Genomic DNA, 17,069 nt, shown 5'->3' with positions numbered 1-17,069 from the left:
AAGGGGGCTTAAACATGAGCCCTGGGGTAGGCCCATGTAAGAGACCCGACTTACTGCCGAATCTCCGTGAGAAAAGTTCAAATGTTTCTCACAAAGCAAGTTATATAACATATTATTCAATAGAGGTGGTAGACCCCGAGAGTGTAATTTGTCCGACAAAACCTCTATTGAAACAGAATCGAAGGCCCCCTTTATGTCCAAGAATACTGAAGCCATTTGTTTTTTTTCGGCGTAAGCCATTTGAATTTGCGAAGAAAGCAACGCAAGACAATCATTCGTTCCCTTGCCCCTGCGGAACCCATATTGTGTATCTGAGAGCAGGCCATTCGTTTCAACCCATCGATCAAGGCGAAACAAGATCATTTTCTCCAACAATTTCCGTATACAAGACAGCATTGCTATTGGGCGGTACGAATGAAGTCGGACGCGGGTTTTCCAGGTTTTTGAATAGCTATAACTCGCACTTGTCTCCAATCATCTGGAACAATATTATTCTCCAGAAACCGATTGAATAAATTCAACAAGCGATGTTTCGCCACATCAGGGAGGTTTTTCAGCAAGTTGAACTTAATTCTATCCGATCCCGGAGCAGAATTGTTACATGAGAGCAGAGAAAGAGAGAATTGTACCATCGAAAACTCGGAATCAAGATCGCACCTACCTTGTGGTATATCTCGAACAATTTTTTGCACAGGAGCGGAATCAGGACAAACCTTCCGTGCAAAATTAAAAATCCATCGATGTGAATATTCTTCGCTTTCATTCGTTGAAGAGCGATTTCTCATGTTTCGAGCCACTTTCCATAATTTTTTCATTGACGTTTCTCGTGACAAACCTCCCACGAAATTTCGCCAATAAGCACGTTTTTTCCCTTTGATTAAGTTTTTAAATTGATCTTCAAGGGCTAAATACGTTTGAAAATTTTCAGGGGTTCCACGTTTCCGAAATGCTTTAAATGCATTCGATTTTTCTACATAAAGCTTGGAACATTGGCTATCCCACCATAGATTGGGAGGCCTTCGGGAAATGGTGGAACCTGGGATGGGTTTCGTTTGAGCGCGAACCGCGCTGTCATAGATCAAACGAGAAAGGAAGTTAAACTCCTCCAATGGAGGTAAACCATCTCTGGAATTGATGGCTAGAGCAATCGCGTCCGCATATTTTTTCCAGTCGATGTGTCTTGTGAGGTCATATGCCATGTTTATAGATTCAGAAGAATTCGACCCAATGGTGATGGAAATTTTGATTGGCAAGTGATCACTACCGTTGGGGTTCTGGATTACATTCCACTTGCAATCTAACGATAGTGAATTCGAACAAAGCGAGAGGTCAAGAGCACTTGGGTTAGCAGGAGGTTTAGGTACACGTGTTGTTTCCCCAGTGTTCAAAACGGTCATATTGAAGCTGTTACAAAGATCATATATCAACAATGAACGATTGTCGTCGTACTGTTCCCCCCAGGCAGTTCCGTGAGAGTTGAAGTCTCCCAAGATCAATCGTGGCTCAGGAAGGAGTGAGCACATGTCAACAAGTTGATTGCGGCTAACCGCAGCTCTCGGAGGCCAATACAAGCTGACAATACAGAGGTCTTTGCCTCTGATGTTTGCATGACAAGCAACAGCTTCGATCCCTCCAATAGGTGGAAGGTCAATTCGAAAAAATGAGTGGCACTTATTGATACCACTTATTGGTATGATATTAAAATCGTGGAAAGAGAGATCATCTCGCGAAGAAAGCCAAGTTTCGGACAGAGCAAAAACATCACAATTGAACTTATGAATTAAAAATTTAAATGTATCCAATTTAGGGATAAGACTACGACAATTCCACTGTAAAACAGTGATATCTCCGACCTCTCTATTTAAATTAGACATCAAGAGAGATAATCATTGCAAGGAGGGGCCATGTTTGCATCAATTGTTGCAAAATTGTCTTCAGTACTGGAAGCATTGAGATGACAATGGTTCTGATGGAATCGGAAACATTAAAACACGTGAAGATTTGATCCACAAGGTCAGTCAACTTTATAAATCCCGATTGGGAAGTTGAGCTTGACGGCGAAACAGGGACAGTTGGGGTTTTTGATGTCCCCTCGAGTGCTGGGTCGTTCGAAGATGAAATATTCCCACGGAAGCCAGGAGGAACCTGGTTTTGTTTGTCCGCTGCACTCGATTTTTTAGGCAAGCTACAGAGGATATAACCGTGGGGACTTGTTCTTGAACTTTGGGAGTGGTCACATTTTTGCGCCGGGGATTCCCTTTGAAAATAAACGGTGTGCCCCCGCTAGCTGCGTCCGCTTCCATTTCATCAACTGGCAACGTGGAAAAGGTATTGTGTGTTGAGATTGGTTGTTCTTGTTGTTGGGTCAGTGGCGAAGCGCCCTTCAAAATTTCCGCAAATGTGCGCTTCGAGCGTTCCTTTAAAGAGCGCTTCTGTTTCTCCCAGCGACTCTTGTAATTTTCACAAACTGAGAGCTCGTGTGGAGATCCCCCGCAATATGGACATTTATGCTCAGTCGCACTGCAGGATTTCCCCTCATGTTACTCTCCGCAAGTGGCACAGCGCTCCTTGTTGGCACAATAATCCGAAGTGTGACCAACTGACTTGCATTTGTTGCAAGTCATGGGCTTTGGCACGAAGAGTCGCACAGGTAGTCTCAATTTGTCCACCATAACGTAGTCAGGGAGGGCGGCACCAGCAAAGGTGACTCGAAACGAGTCGGACGGCGTAAATTTAGTTTGGTCCCCATCATGGGAAAGTTTCCCGAGTTGGCGACAGTCCAAGATTTTCACTTCCATTGAGGGGAGCTTCTTGAACTTGCCTTTTCCTTCTGCTTTTATTTGTTCGCTCGTCAGACCCGTTTCAGTTATCACCCCCTCAATTTCTACGTTATGGGAGGGTATAAATGTTCGATATTCGAGAGTGAAATGTTGATCAGCAACAATCTCGTTTGCGTGTTTCCGTCCATTCACGACAACTCGCAATTTGTTCGGTCTAACCCTGCGAATTTCAGATACAGAAGTGTATCTGGCCAGATCTTTCATGATCTGAATCACGTTAAGGTTTTTTCCTTTCGGTTTTGGCCGGAGGATAACAACCCAAGGGCCAGTTCCAGGTGCATCTTCTGGATAAACACTGACACGTGGAGCGGAGACAACAGAGGGGGAAGACGAGGACGAGGACGAGGACGAGGATGAGGATGAGGACGAGGACGAGGATTGGGTTGCATCGGAAGCATCGTTTATGTTTTTTCCCAGATCTTGTATGAGAATCATTATCGGAGATCTCCATCTCTGGAGATCCTCCACTATTCTCCATCTTACAAAAATTTCTGTCTTATTTCTAAATTATTATTGATGTTAACAATAATCTTAAAAAAATAGCAAAAAAAAAATTATGATAATAATATTAAACAATGAACAAATGAATTGAATAATAATATTAATAATAAATATGTGTACCTTAATATATAAGTTGTTCCAATAATGCGCTCTACTGCCCTAATCAGGGAGAGACAGAGGCTACGCGCTACGGAGACAACACAATAGCGCAAGAATAGCTTACGCAGCCACGTGATGATGAATCCCGTTTGCGACAGTCACGCGATGGCGATCCCGTTATGCCGAATCAGTTCAACAGCCGCAATCCGGCTCGCTGCAAGAGCGCTGCTTCCTTTGTTCCTTCGTTCCACTTCACAAAAGGTCAGGTCGCGGACAGCAATGACCTTCACTCGTACACGATACACTCGTACCAATAGCACAATAGCAAAAGTGGCAACGCACAAAACCGACACTGAACTTTACTCGTCAAGAGTTGGATAGCGAAAATGAACATACCTAATCTTATCCCGTATAAGAATTGCTGCTCTTGGTGCGGTTTGTGTGTTGCCATAGAGAAGCTTAGTAACATTTTTGTGTAGAGATTCCTCGAATCCTAGAATTATAGAACCAAGACTCTTGAATAAGACCCACATCCAAAGTTTCGCGAATGAATCTTCTGCATAGGACGCTGCTTGCTTCCTTGGCGTGATGAAGGTTCACCTGAATGAACTTTATTCTGTCCAGCATTATGTTCGTCTCCATTATTCAGGGAGAGGCTGCCGGAACCCGAAAAGCTTGTTAGGATTGTTCATGTGAGTTCCACGAGTTGCGCGGTAAAGAAGGTCAGCTACATCAGTGACCCGCTTAATACAGTAAGGTCGGAAAATACTATGGAGGGCGCCCCGGTGGTCCACAGGCTCCATTATAGGCAGGGTATTTGATGAAATTCCCGACCCCTACCATTCATCCCTCGGCACGAGTTGCGTAACACCTTGGCTTAGGGGTTTAACCATTACTTTCTTTCTATAATAACCATGGATAACAGCTATTACAACCATCCTTCTGGGGATTTGGACCCACTGCTCTGGTTCTCAATAGTTTCCCACAGACTCCTGTTAAATTTGAATGGATTTCTTTCGTGCTAATGCGCTACTGCTAACTTGCTAGGTAAGTTATTGTAATTCTTTTTTCTCATTTATTTATTAGAATTATAAATATTTGCTTTTTACAAATATCATTTCTTTGATCTCTTATTTTATTTACTCTTTTTTTTCATTATTATTATTTTCATTTCCATTATAATTAATATTTTTAAATATATTAAAATATATAAAAATCATGAATTTCCCATGTATTGATTATTCGTCGTCTGTCATGTCGTGCCTTCCCGAGATTTTTTTTTATCGCTCACCGTCTCCGTACAATAACTCCTCGCTATACACAGAAAGTATCGAATAGGTACAAAATACTCACTGAACAAAGACGAAAACACTTTGTCAAGAAAAAAAAACAGAACGATGGACATGTGAACGAATTTTGGAATTTCTTTTGTCTAATCATGTGTGTGTGTATGTGTGTGTGTTTTTGCGTGTGTATTGTTTACCTCCTCGTCGTTCAGATATAAAAGGGTTTGGTCGGAGGGAGCAAATAATTTGTTTTTTAATTACAATAAATACTTATGGCGATACACGATAAATGAAATGAGGATGAAATCGCATGGAATCCGAATTCGAACATGTGTTGGTAGAAACAATTATGTCACCAATGGAAATGAGATCAGATAAACAGAAAGTGAAATCAAAATTACATAGGATTAATGGGTTGCTACGATATCTTGTCTACTTCATATTTTCCCACTGTGACATAACACATAAGTTTCTTTTCGTAGTAAGTTTATTCCTTTTTTACGATTTTTTTTTTATATTTGTTATTTCCATTGAATACATTTTTGTTCTCTTATTTATACCTTTTTAATGTGTTTTTTTACTAGTCTTTAATAATCTGTAAGACTTTCTGTCAAGCTGAAACATAGATTTATAGCTGCTGGATATATTTTTCTTTGTTTTTGTTCAACATATACCATTATCTTCATCTCCGTTCGACAATATAGAAATGCTTGAAGGTCGAATATGAGAACTGCTGAGCCCGTAGCAATTTTCACGACGACCTTCGTGTGTGTGTGTGCCCCATAGAATGTAAAAGAAGACTAACATTGTGAATATGCACTATTGCCATGTTACTTATTTCTCCGCTGATTCAAAACAAAAACGTAAATGAAAATTTCTACTTCATCGATCGAGATGGTTCCTCGCCATTGCGCGCGCAGGTTGTTCCGTCAGAACCGCTCGATAAGGTGTGCATCCTCATGGCACAGTGCAAATCGGACAAATGGTGAATACCTAGAAAAATATTTCAAGGGTCCCACAGGATGCGCATTGTTATCGGTAGGTTCGTCTACGAAAACTTCAAACGATGCGCCGCAATGTTCGGATCATCTCGTGAAACTATTCAATTGCCGAACGCGCCACATAACTCTCACATTTCATGTTAAGATGTTCATCTTATTAAACCTTAAGGTAAGTTTCGTTTTCTTCAAACTGCTTAAGTTTATGCACTGCTGCTATCGTAATTATAATATACACTGTTATTTATCTAGATACTCAACTATAGCATACGTATTTATTCAACATATGTCCACCTCTGCCTTCGTAGGCTTTTTATGAATATTCAATGAAAATGATTTAAACTAGTAAATATCCAACGAATTCATAATTGTTGTATGTATATATATATATATATATATATATATATATATATATATATATATATATATATATATATATATATATATATATATATATATATATATATATATATATATATATATATATATATATATATATATATTTATAGTTGAACGAATCATTAATCTCTTACAATTCGTACTCTAGAGTCATAAAATAGAAGATTTCGATAAAAAAAACCTCAAACAACGGTGTGCTTACATACTAATAATTCATAAATTTCTCCATTGTACTAACTGACGTACAAATATAGGTGTCGTCTTAATGTATTTGAACTAAATAGTAATACCTCGATGAACCGGAAAAACGAGAAAATGCTTTCCGTTATAGCACACTTTTTGTTTGTTCCTATTTTGCCTGGTGCTCGCGTGCAACAAAACAAATGTAGACGTTTCTAAGATGAATTTAATAGCCCCATCATCTTCAATCATAAATTTTATGATTGTGGAAACTATTTTTATGGTAGAGTAATATATGCCTACTTCTTTTTTTTTGTAGTAACAGATTCCACTTCGACATTAAAATACAGATTTGTTGCTGTTGTTGTTCTTCACTGTTTCGCTGTTATACCCTATACTCTTCCACCTTCCTCTAGTGCGCACAACTTTTTTCATTAATTTTGCTTGATCTGCTGATACCTTGGTGTGGTTTGCCATCCATTCTCCATCTTCAAATAGAGCTTCAAAGTTGTTGTGTTATTAACAAAAGATTTGCCTGTCCACAGGTTCGATTTTCAGCCATGCGCCTTTCAAAAGTTATTTTTGATTTCGCTAATTTGATGTGGATGCTTCCTATTTTATTTCCCTTTTTTTGTTTGTTTGTTTCAGCTAGATATAGACATCAACGAACGAGTTATTGATTCACTGTTCACTTTCTCTACATTTAGCGATATTTTTTTGTTGGTTTGTATTTATTTTTATTTATTTAGTTATTATGTGTGGTTTTTTTTTGTAGCAGATCTATGTTATTCTGTTCTGATTTGGTTTCATGTTACCTTTCATAACACATTCAATTCAATTTTCCGTTTTGCCCCCTTTTTTATCACTTTGGTAGATTTCTGCGTTGCTTTTGGATTCGTGTCTGTGTGTGTGTTTTACTCTTTCCTGGGTGCTGGTTTGTTGGGTGCCCAACAAGTGTTTCCATGTGGTTTCATTGTTTCCTCTGTCCATCTCTAGTTGCTATTCAGAAGGGGCTTTGAGAGCTGCCCAATGGCTATCTGGAAGTAGAGAAGGGTATGTGTGATAGGAGAGATTCAAACTGGACTATGAGAATTATTGATTGTGTAGCTAATGCTCAATTTTGAACATGATGAGTTGTTTTCCCTCTTCTAACACCGTTTTTCTATGGGAACTTGGCTCTAACGACATACACTGCGTTTCAAAACTATAGAACCACTCATTTATTCTGAGTTTCCAGAGGTATGTAAAGGCGCGTCCACATTATGCCGAATGAGGCCGATCGGCCTGTACCAGGCGGCATATTCGGTTCGTTATGTAATGTGGACGCCCCATCGGGTGCACGAAGCCGAAGTCCCATCGCATGCACGAAGCCATCACGAACACACGAAGCACTATGTCGTCAACGCTAATATACTTCGTTTTGTTTTGGTTCGACTTTCTCGAACCGGATCCACTTGTTTCGGTTTGGGTTCGGTTTGATTCGAGTCGGTTTTCGGCACGTCGGCAAGCCCGGGCGGTACGTCCACATTTAGTTTGCTTTACCGGGCGGCCAAGGCCGATTGGCGTGATGTGGACGCGTCTTAAGAAGTCGGTTGAATTGAAGTATATAGTGTAGGCCATTTGAACTTTATTGTTGTGTTCAGGCGCGAAACATTCAAAAAACCAAATTTCCAGTGTTTCATAACTATAGAACCAGATGGAAAAACTTTCACTCCTTTACAAAATTAACGTTAATTTCACATGAATTGTTGTAGTGTGTATCTTGTTCTACGCAGAGGATACTGCGTAGAACAAGATACACACTCATACTGCTTGTAAGCTGCTTGTTCTATTCGTACGATCACTTCTCATAAGTTCTTGATAGGCATTTGATCTGTTAAACAAGCTGACCAATCCAGAATCTGAAGCCCTTATTCATCAAACCATGCCTTGACTTTCCGGATTTTATGAATTGATGGAAAATTACCCAATTATCAAATAGTTTTTGGTGTAAATACAGCAGTAAATGATTCTGAAGTACTTCGTTGCACTTCTGACTGGAATTGTGGATGCTTCTGACAGCGATGTGGATGCTGGAAATAGTGACTCGGAGGACGGCCCTTCCGGTTTTGGCAAACAAGTGAATGTCGAGAGCAACATTGAACGAGACCAATCACAAGAATGCTCCTCGGGCAGCAGCAAGAAGCGGAGAGCCAGACACTGGGAAAAAATGACCTTTAATTCGGATGAGTGACATAAATCCAGCGAGGATCGAGTTCATGCAGATCAAGTCTGAACACTCGAAGTCATCGGAAGTTAGGTTTGACGGAATAAATCATTTCATTAATGCAAATCCAACTGGTACCCAACGAAGGTGTGCGTATTGCAACCGATGTACGACGTATATTTACTCGAAGTATGATGTGGGTTTGCACCCTTCGGAGTGCTTTTTCCGGTACCATACTTAGTGATACTAAATCCGATACACTGCCGTTCTATGCATAACTGTACTATGTTCTATGCAATTCCTATGAACTATGGGACAATTATGCGTAGAACGGCAGTACACGAAAGTGCTAATAAACCATGAAAATGGTTGTTGAAGTTGAATTTTATGAAATAAAACCGTTTTGTTCGATATTCAAATGATTTCCATTTTATATGAGGGCCTTAGAATGAAAGGGGTGTAAGTGATTTGATCGATTTCTCTACATCGACTCTCTCTTTGGGTCATAACTTAGCAGCAAATACATTCCCAGCTGTATTTACCAACGTGGAAAATAGGTCAAAACCTCATCTATCGGATTCTATAGCAAACTTAAATTGGAAAGTCTTTGCAGTTGAGTTATTAACTAAATAAAAAGTTGATGAAGAGAAAACGATCAAGTCACTTACACCCCTTGCATTCTGAGCCTCTCATATATTTGTAATGCCGATTGCCCCAGGCTCCTTGGTTTTGAAGCTTGCGTTAGGGAACACAAACAAAGTAGTTTCATAAATTATATTTTAACTGTAATGAATTGTTATGAAGTACCGAAATCGATTGATGAAAAACTCTCGTAAATCGATCAGAAAATGACTGAGCAATAATTATGGGTACAAAAGGAAGCTTGTATCCTCGATTTCGACCGATCAGAACGAGATTTTTTCCATTTGGATAACGGTTGAGCTTTATGATTTGTTCGATAGTTGGTTTCACGACATATATCTTGTTATTCAATGTAAAAAATTGTTACGGAGTGCCGAAATCGATTGATGCATAAATCTCACCAATCCATCATAGGATGATTGAGCCATAAGTATTTTAAATTGAATTTTTTTTTGATGCGATCGACTTTCATTTTTCATTTTGTACCCCAATATGTTTCCGAAAGGTTACACGTCAAATCAACAATCCATTAATTGCATTCAAGATCAAAAAACTATGAAAAGTCTTCAGGGATGATAATCTGAGAGAGGGGACACTTACTTCACTACAAATCAACAAATCCGTTCCATCTCTACTAAATACACAAAAAAACGAAACTTGATAATCGACATGATAATCGCAGGGGTTAGACATCAATTGAATATAGGCTACCCAAAATCAAATTCAATATGGCGTCGTTTGTTTACCAACATATAATTTGCGAGGATTGAAATCGTTGAAATCACGGAGATAGTAAAAATAAAGAAAAACTGCGCTGCTTTATTTCTAACTGCATAAGCGATTTTCATGTTTCAGTTTCACATGGAGGTGTTCACATTCAACATGGAGTTTAAAGTTAGCCACTATTGGACCATATAACCGGACCGAGTTGTAAACAACAGTAATTGACGGAACCAAAATGTCAGTGAACCGCAGCAATATTGGGTACACTGGCAATATGAGAGATTTGACGTTTTAGTCATACCCCTGGATAATCGGGTTCTATCTTGTCTTGTCCTGTAAGTGTAAACCTGAAAAAAAATGGCTGAGCTGAGAGAGAGATGTGATATTGTACTGGTTTTTTACGCGGTACCGCGTTAATTGGAAAATCCGGTTAAAAAAACCGCGTTAATTGAAAAATCCGCGTAAATAAAGTGTAGGATATAATAACTACAGGCAAACCAGTTTTTGTGCGGTCCCCTTTTGCGCCATTCCTCATTTGTGCGATTTTATTATGACATCGGGTCTTGAATCACACAAACCAATCGCACAAATCATAAAATCGCACCTAAACAGTCATACAAGTGAGAAATCGCACAAAAACAGGTTTGCCTGTATCTTCATTTAAAAGACTGGCCATTTCAACTTTATTGTTGGGCTCAGGCGCGAAACAATAAAAAAGACTAAAATTCCAGTGTCTGGCTCTCCGCTTCTTGCTGCTGCCCGAGGAGCATTCTTGTGATTGGTCTCGTTCAATGTTGCTCTCGACATTCACTTGTTTGCCAAAACCGGAAGGGCCGTCCTCCGAGTCACTATTTCCAGCATCCACATCGCTGTCTCCACCGTTTGGGGGCACGATGACAAAGTCAATATCATTTGTTGACACTAGATTTTCAAAAGCGTCTTCGTTCAAATCAATCAGATAATTGTACAGCTCCTCTGGATTATCGGGAAGCTGATATATCCTATTGAGAAAAAATATACCGTAGTTGCACATCGTATGAAATTTCATACGCTCAAAAGTAAACATGGTTTTTTTTGCGGTTTCATAATTTTCTTCGGATTTTTTGCTAGATATCATTTTTTACACTCGTCTAGTAGTGTTGTGTCACAGATTTGAGCAATTTAGAATCCTTTAAGAGGAAAAACTTTTATAAATTTATGTTTATTTTTGCAAATCCATTAAACTCGAACTTTGCAAGCTTCAATACACAACAAAAATGACAGATAAAATGACACTGACACAAAAAAACACTCTTAAATTGTAATGTCATTTAAAATACGCCTAACACTTTAGTTTCATCAAAAAAATCATCATTTTTGCGTAATCAATTTCATACGCTGGGCACTAATGGGTTAAGTGAAAATGATAATGAGTTGAAATTATGACCGAAAGTTATATTTTCCATTAACATGGATTGCGGTAGGATTACGTCTTTCGGGAACAAATTGGGGAGACTTCAAAACCAAGATACCTGGAGAAATCGGCATTGCAAGTACATGAAACTAGGGGGAGCTTATGTTCCCACCGAAATGTGTTCCCTAATAGAGATTTCTAAACCAAGGAGCCAGGTGAAATCGGCATTACGAATATAAGCAAGTCGGGGCATTCTAATATTGCAAGTAAGGTGAGTGATACTATTAATTCTAGCAAATGAAATTTAAATTTGGAACTTTAATGTTGATTGGATCGTGAAATTTCATATAAAAAATATTCATATGCATTGCGAAACATTTAGCACAAGTGTAGGTGTAAAATTGTATATGGTAGCGGTTGTGTTAACACATTAAGGACCGCAAAGAAATCTGTAAGACTTGTACGTTCTAAAATCATCATAACTTTGTTATTTATGAAGCAATTTTTGTGAAATTTTCAGAAATTGTACAATAAGATGTATTCTAGGTATTATTGAAAAAATGTTTTTTTAATAATTATAATAACTTTTTTTCTCAAAAAAAAAAATTGTACTAAATTTTTAGAAATTGTAAAATAAGATGCACTTTTGTTTTATAATCCGCATTACATTGGTTATTGATGTAAATACTTAAATACACAAAGTAGGATACAACGCATCAAAGTAGGTGACATCTAAAGACAGATCACGGACGGATCACGAGAAAACTCGTGAGCGGTCCTTAATGTGTTATAATCACTTGAAATATGAAACAATTTATCTCAATTTTCATAAATAAAAACCAATATCTTTTCAGGACCACGAAATCATTATCAAAGAGTTTAACGATGCAATTCTTCAAACATATCCAAAATCAGCATGCAACAGATAGCCTAACGAAATCCTACGTCAACTATGCAGTAGTGTCTCGGACACAAACATCCTGTGGTTTTTTTTTTTGTGATAAAAACTGATTAAAAACTGGTGATTTTTTTTTCCATTATTTAATCTATACAGAACACAGGAGCTCGTCCAACGTCACAGAGGGCGGGTGTCATCATATCTCATTCTTCTTCGCCATCTTCTATCGTGAAGGTCAGCAGGGGAACCGCGAAAGTGTTGATAGCCTTTACCTTGTTTCCCGCGTTCTGGAATGCCTTCAGGGCACAATTAACTCGACTGAAGAACTTGTCATAACGTCAACAATTTTCATCGATTTTCTTCAACTCATTTTGTTCGTCAACAAATGTGCAGAACAGAGAAATTCTTCATATGACACTTTTTTTCAAATCCAACTATGAAAAATGGTTGAAGTTAGACATGTAAATACCAGGGCTCGCCAAAGGCACATTCAACTGAGTATAGTCAGCGGACTATGAAGAAATTCGCCTTCATATTCAATTGGAAATGAATTTTGACTTCTTCCAGCAGTTTCTCCGCCAACATGACTCAACAGTCATTCAGACGTTCAGATGCTATCTCACTCTATGACTCGACTATCGCATTTCATTCTTATCCGTCAAATGGACTTCAATGCATACTGAAGTGACTCCCCCAAAATGAATTCGCTTCTCTCTCTCTCTCTCTCTCTCTCTCTCACATGTATCACGTGTGCATGTAAGATGTTTGAATTCAACGTGGTTTGACATATAATACAGGTGAGCTAGATTTTTTTGTATCGTACACGGAAATTACTCAAACATATAAAAAGCGTACAGTGTTCAGAAACACTGACAAATTTGTGAATTTTGTTGATATAAACATTGTTTTTGTTGATATTTTTTTGTTTTTGCTTTTCCACAAAATTGAACTCGGATACAAAGTGAACTAAAATTTTGTTTAGAATTCCTCCCAAACTGCATGCTATTTTGCACGCTATTTACTAATACTGATGCGAGAACTTTTATAGTATATCTGATAACTGTCTAAGTTCGTTTGTAAACAATAAATCGTCAATTAATTGTGTAACTACTTTTTTGCATCAGAAATCAAGTGTTCGTTTCACTTTATATGGACGTAAAAATAAGAATGTGTCCGCGGGTAACGAGATTCGTGTCAGGGAGAGTAGAAATGTGGATTGAAGTCGAGTTGAACGAAGTGGCAGGTTTGTATTCATTCGCCGCCGAGGTGTACGCAGATGTGTCTCCGTTGGTCTTCCCAAAACGAATATTCGCCTGCAACTCGACACTGCCTCAGACATCACCGAATCAGCAGGAAGATTTGGTGGAAGTTGACAGTCCTACGTTATCGTCAGCAACATTGAAAGTGATAGAGAATTCAAGTGCGACGTCGCCATCAGAAGCAGTACGTGACGCGAGCTCATCTGTAAGCAGCGGCATTTATTCGGATCCGATTTGATCGATAGTTTCAACAAGATTTGTACCCATGGACACCTTCTGCTGCCATGCGTCAATATTACCAGTGTCGACCAAAACCAAAATGAAAGTGAAATTGGAGTTAAAAGAACATGTTCGAACAGACGGGTCTTCTATCCGAAGCGTCTGGTAGCTTACGCTATGGAGGATACCGTTGATCGTAAGCTCGACCGATTACAGATGCTGAACATCATCAATCCGGTCGATTAGGCGTGGTACACAAAATACAGTACAGATCTTATCGATTTCACTACTTGCAAAAACTACTGGGATGTTCTCATGCGACGAGCAAACACCTCTGCTGAATATCCTACTGATTCCGCTTCATCGATTTGGAAATTTGCAGGCTCACGGGATATCCACCGATCACTAAGTTATTCCACACATCAGCTAACGATTCCCCATACTCAAAATGTTTCGTTTTCACTTCCGGGTCCCTTGTTCGGAGTTTTTCATCTAAGTGAGATCCCTCATGATTATGTAGAAGTATTGAGCCTGCTAACCCCCGGGATAGAGGAGTCATCAGACGTTCAACTCGGTTGAAAGCACTGTCCTGGAGCATTTGTAGCAAAGAACATCGCATCATCATTCAATTGATTAAAATGAAGAATCACCATATGGCCTTTTTTTACATAACGAGAGTTCTCGTCTGGTCCTCCATCCACAGTAATTATGATTACTGGCTTTATTATTCTTCAATACCGAATAACCCCGAATTCAGGCAGCTCGAACACCCTTTTAAAATCGAGCCCATGAGAAAATGCGTTCGAAGAACAGTGCATTCCTGAACGTACTGCAACGTACATTGTATTGAACTACTTCAGCATGACCAAGGTGCTCTAGCTTTATTCTGTATTCAGACGGAATAAATGTATGTTAACACTCAAATTAGCGTTGCTAGAAAGCATTTCATTTGAAGCGTAAATGGGCAAATAAATCATCTGTCCCCAACGCTTTAAAATGTTTGTATGTATGAAAGCAGACATCTCTTTCTTTTTTCTTTTTTCATCTTTTTTGGGATTGCACCCAAAAATAAGTCCAAACGACGTCAACGGGGATCGAACCAAGGCCGGCTGGAATGCAAGGCTGTTTTACACGACCACGCTATCCACATAGCTAATGATGTTGTTGCGTAAATGCGTGATAATATTACGCCTCATTACAAAATGAAGTTGGAATGTGTTTTCTAAGAGTAACAAGTTGATGGGTCTGGGCCTAGGAGCACGGACGGATCGCACGGATGACAGTAAACTCAAGCAATGATAAATGCAACATCTACTTGAAAATTCGAATGTTTTCATTAAAAAATGGTGTCTAATGATCATTTTTTGGACAAACCATGATCAGAGGTGGTCAAACCATGATCATAATTCCTCTTTGAGGAAAATCGTTAAAAACATAAAAATTTGAATAATTTCAACGCCTTATGGTACTATTAGCAACTAGAGACTTGGGGCTTTTGAACAAACCCAAGTTCGTCTTGAATATATGTGATTTTCATAAAGAAAAATCGATTTGCATTTACTAGTTGCGTAAAAACACCCCAAATCGGACAAACCAAGATCATTTACCCTATTAGTTATTAGTTATAACACGTCAAAATTTAAGTTTTTGAAAACCGAAAAATCACCGAACATGAAATCGGGGTTTACAAAAAAAAATTGTGATGCCAAATATCTTTAAATTGCAAGAAACGACGAGATTTACTGTAATCTTGAAAAAAAAAATTGTCAAAAATAGACTTTTTGGCACTCGGTGTTTTTTTTTGTCTGAAAAGTCGATTTTTGACAAAAAAAATTTTTTGGATATTTGGTCAAAAATTTGTATTGATTTCATCTACTCCCCCTTTGGTGATTTTTCGGTTTTCAAAGAAATGAAAGTTTTCGTTTGAAAATTCGAAATACCCTTCTTTCTCATACATCCATTGGCACTCTAATGAGTACCTAACGGTTCTCAGGGAATGCGATCGAATCGAAGTGCTCCCAACTTTTTTTTCTCTATTATGGGGACTCTTTCAACACATTTCGGCTGGTTCGTCACTTTTACTTCCATTTTTGGAATGGATGTCGGGAGTGAGAATTGAACTCGTGATCTCTGCGTGAGAGGTATAGATGTTACCGCTACGGCAGATCGCCTCCAGCTGATCCCAACTTGTCTTGCTGATGGATTCTTAAGAGTGGTTCAAAATAATCTTACTTTTGTCAAAAAAGCGTTAAAATAAGCCAATTTCCATTAAACGGAGAAAATCTATTGATTCACTCAATCTATCCGGTTTTTTGAAATTCGCCACCGAAAAGGCATAACATTTAACCCTTTGCGGTCGTATGTCTGCTCTCAGCCACCACAGCAAGGAATCATACTAAATACTTTATCCAAACATATGTAATAGCTTACATTTTTTCTGAACGAATTTTAATGTCTAGTGAACTTGTTCACGAATTATTACGCTGTTTCTATAAATAACAGACAACGGTACTCGGTGTAAACAAAAAATATTAGTGTGGGGAGATAAGAGAATCACTTTCACGGGATAATAATTCCGACCGCAAAGGGTTACCTGATCGTTACGCAACTCACACGCGATTATGGTCCAATAAAGGTTCTAAGAAGGCATCAATTTAAAAAGATACATTCGGGAGTTATTTTTTTTGTAATTTTTGAAGGCCCTAACATGCTATTCTGGTTTCGTGTTTCAGGAATTGTACAGTAATACACAGAAGAACGTTAACCAGATGCCATCTGAGAGCGCAAAAATCGAGGAAGTTGTAGTATCGTTACTAAACTAAAATATCAAACAACGAAAAAAACTTGGAAATTTCGCCAGGAAAAAAAAGCGTTTTGCTTGATGACTGAACACTGAATTTTTGAGACCCAAGGGAATTCGTTAAGTACTAATCACTTACCAGTCGAGCCGATTAATACTTGTTAGGTTAATGATTTTGATCGGATGTCAAATCTGTGGTTTATGTTTCCCGCCACACAGTCGACAGGATACGCCCACCCAGTGGCAGGCGCGTAGCGGCGGATAGCACCAAAGGCAGGGTACCAGCAGTGACAACAGCGCCAAACCGAGCCAACTAGAAGCAGTAGAATAATAATCATAACGATTCAGCGGTTCATTTTGTCATCAACCAAAACACCGCTTACCGCTTTGTGCAGCCGGATTCCGCCGTACAAGAGCATGGATGAGATGCGGTCTCGCCCTCCGCGTCCTTCATACAGTGGTACAGCATACAGCGTGCGCAAAACATTCCGGATACGTTCTCGATGGCGGTCTTGAAGCAGTCGGGCGCGTAGTTACACGAACCCTTGTGATTATATTCGTCATTATAAAACTCTTGACAATATCTAAAGAGAAAACAAACAAAAAGACACAATCACCCATCGTGA

General features: G+C 38.9%; 1 protein-coding gene across 5 annotated transcripts in view; it reads right to left on the bottom strand.

Moving 5' to 3' along the window:
• Positions 1 to 6,104: 6,104 nt before the first annotated feature.
• The window catches only part of LOC129768576 (sprouty-related, EVH1 domain-containing protein 2), a 39,735-nt gene continuing 28,770 nt past the window's right edge, over positions 6,105 to 17,069 (bottom strand). For all 5 annotated transcript variants that reach the window (XM_055770315.1, XM_055770312.1, XM_055770316.1 and 2 more), the window contains exons 8-10: positions 16,827 to 17,027; positions 16,583 to 16,756; positions 6,105 to 7,340 (exon numbers count right to left, since the gene is read on the bottom strand). In XM_055770315.1, coding sequence (XP_055626290.1) covers positions 16,630 to 16,756; positions 16,827 to 17,027 — 328 coding nt within the window. In that variant the 3' untranslated portion in view covers positions 6,105 to 7,340; positions 16,583 to 16,629. The remainder of the gene's footprint in view (positions 7,341 to 16,582; positions 16,757 to 16,826; positions 17,028 to 17,069) is intronic.

This window comes from Toxorhynchites rutilus, chromosome 2 (genome assembly GCF_029784135.1).
Source record: "Toxorhynchites rutilus septentrionalis strain SRP chromosome 2, ASM2978413v1, whole genome shotgun sequence".
Lineage (NCBI taxonomy): Eukaryota > Metazoa > Arthropoda > Insecta > Diptera > Culicidae > Toxorhynchites > Toxorhynchites rutilus.
The sequence above is the reverse complement of the archived record's forward strand: the minus strand, read 5'-3'. Positions and strand labels throughout refer to the sequence as shown.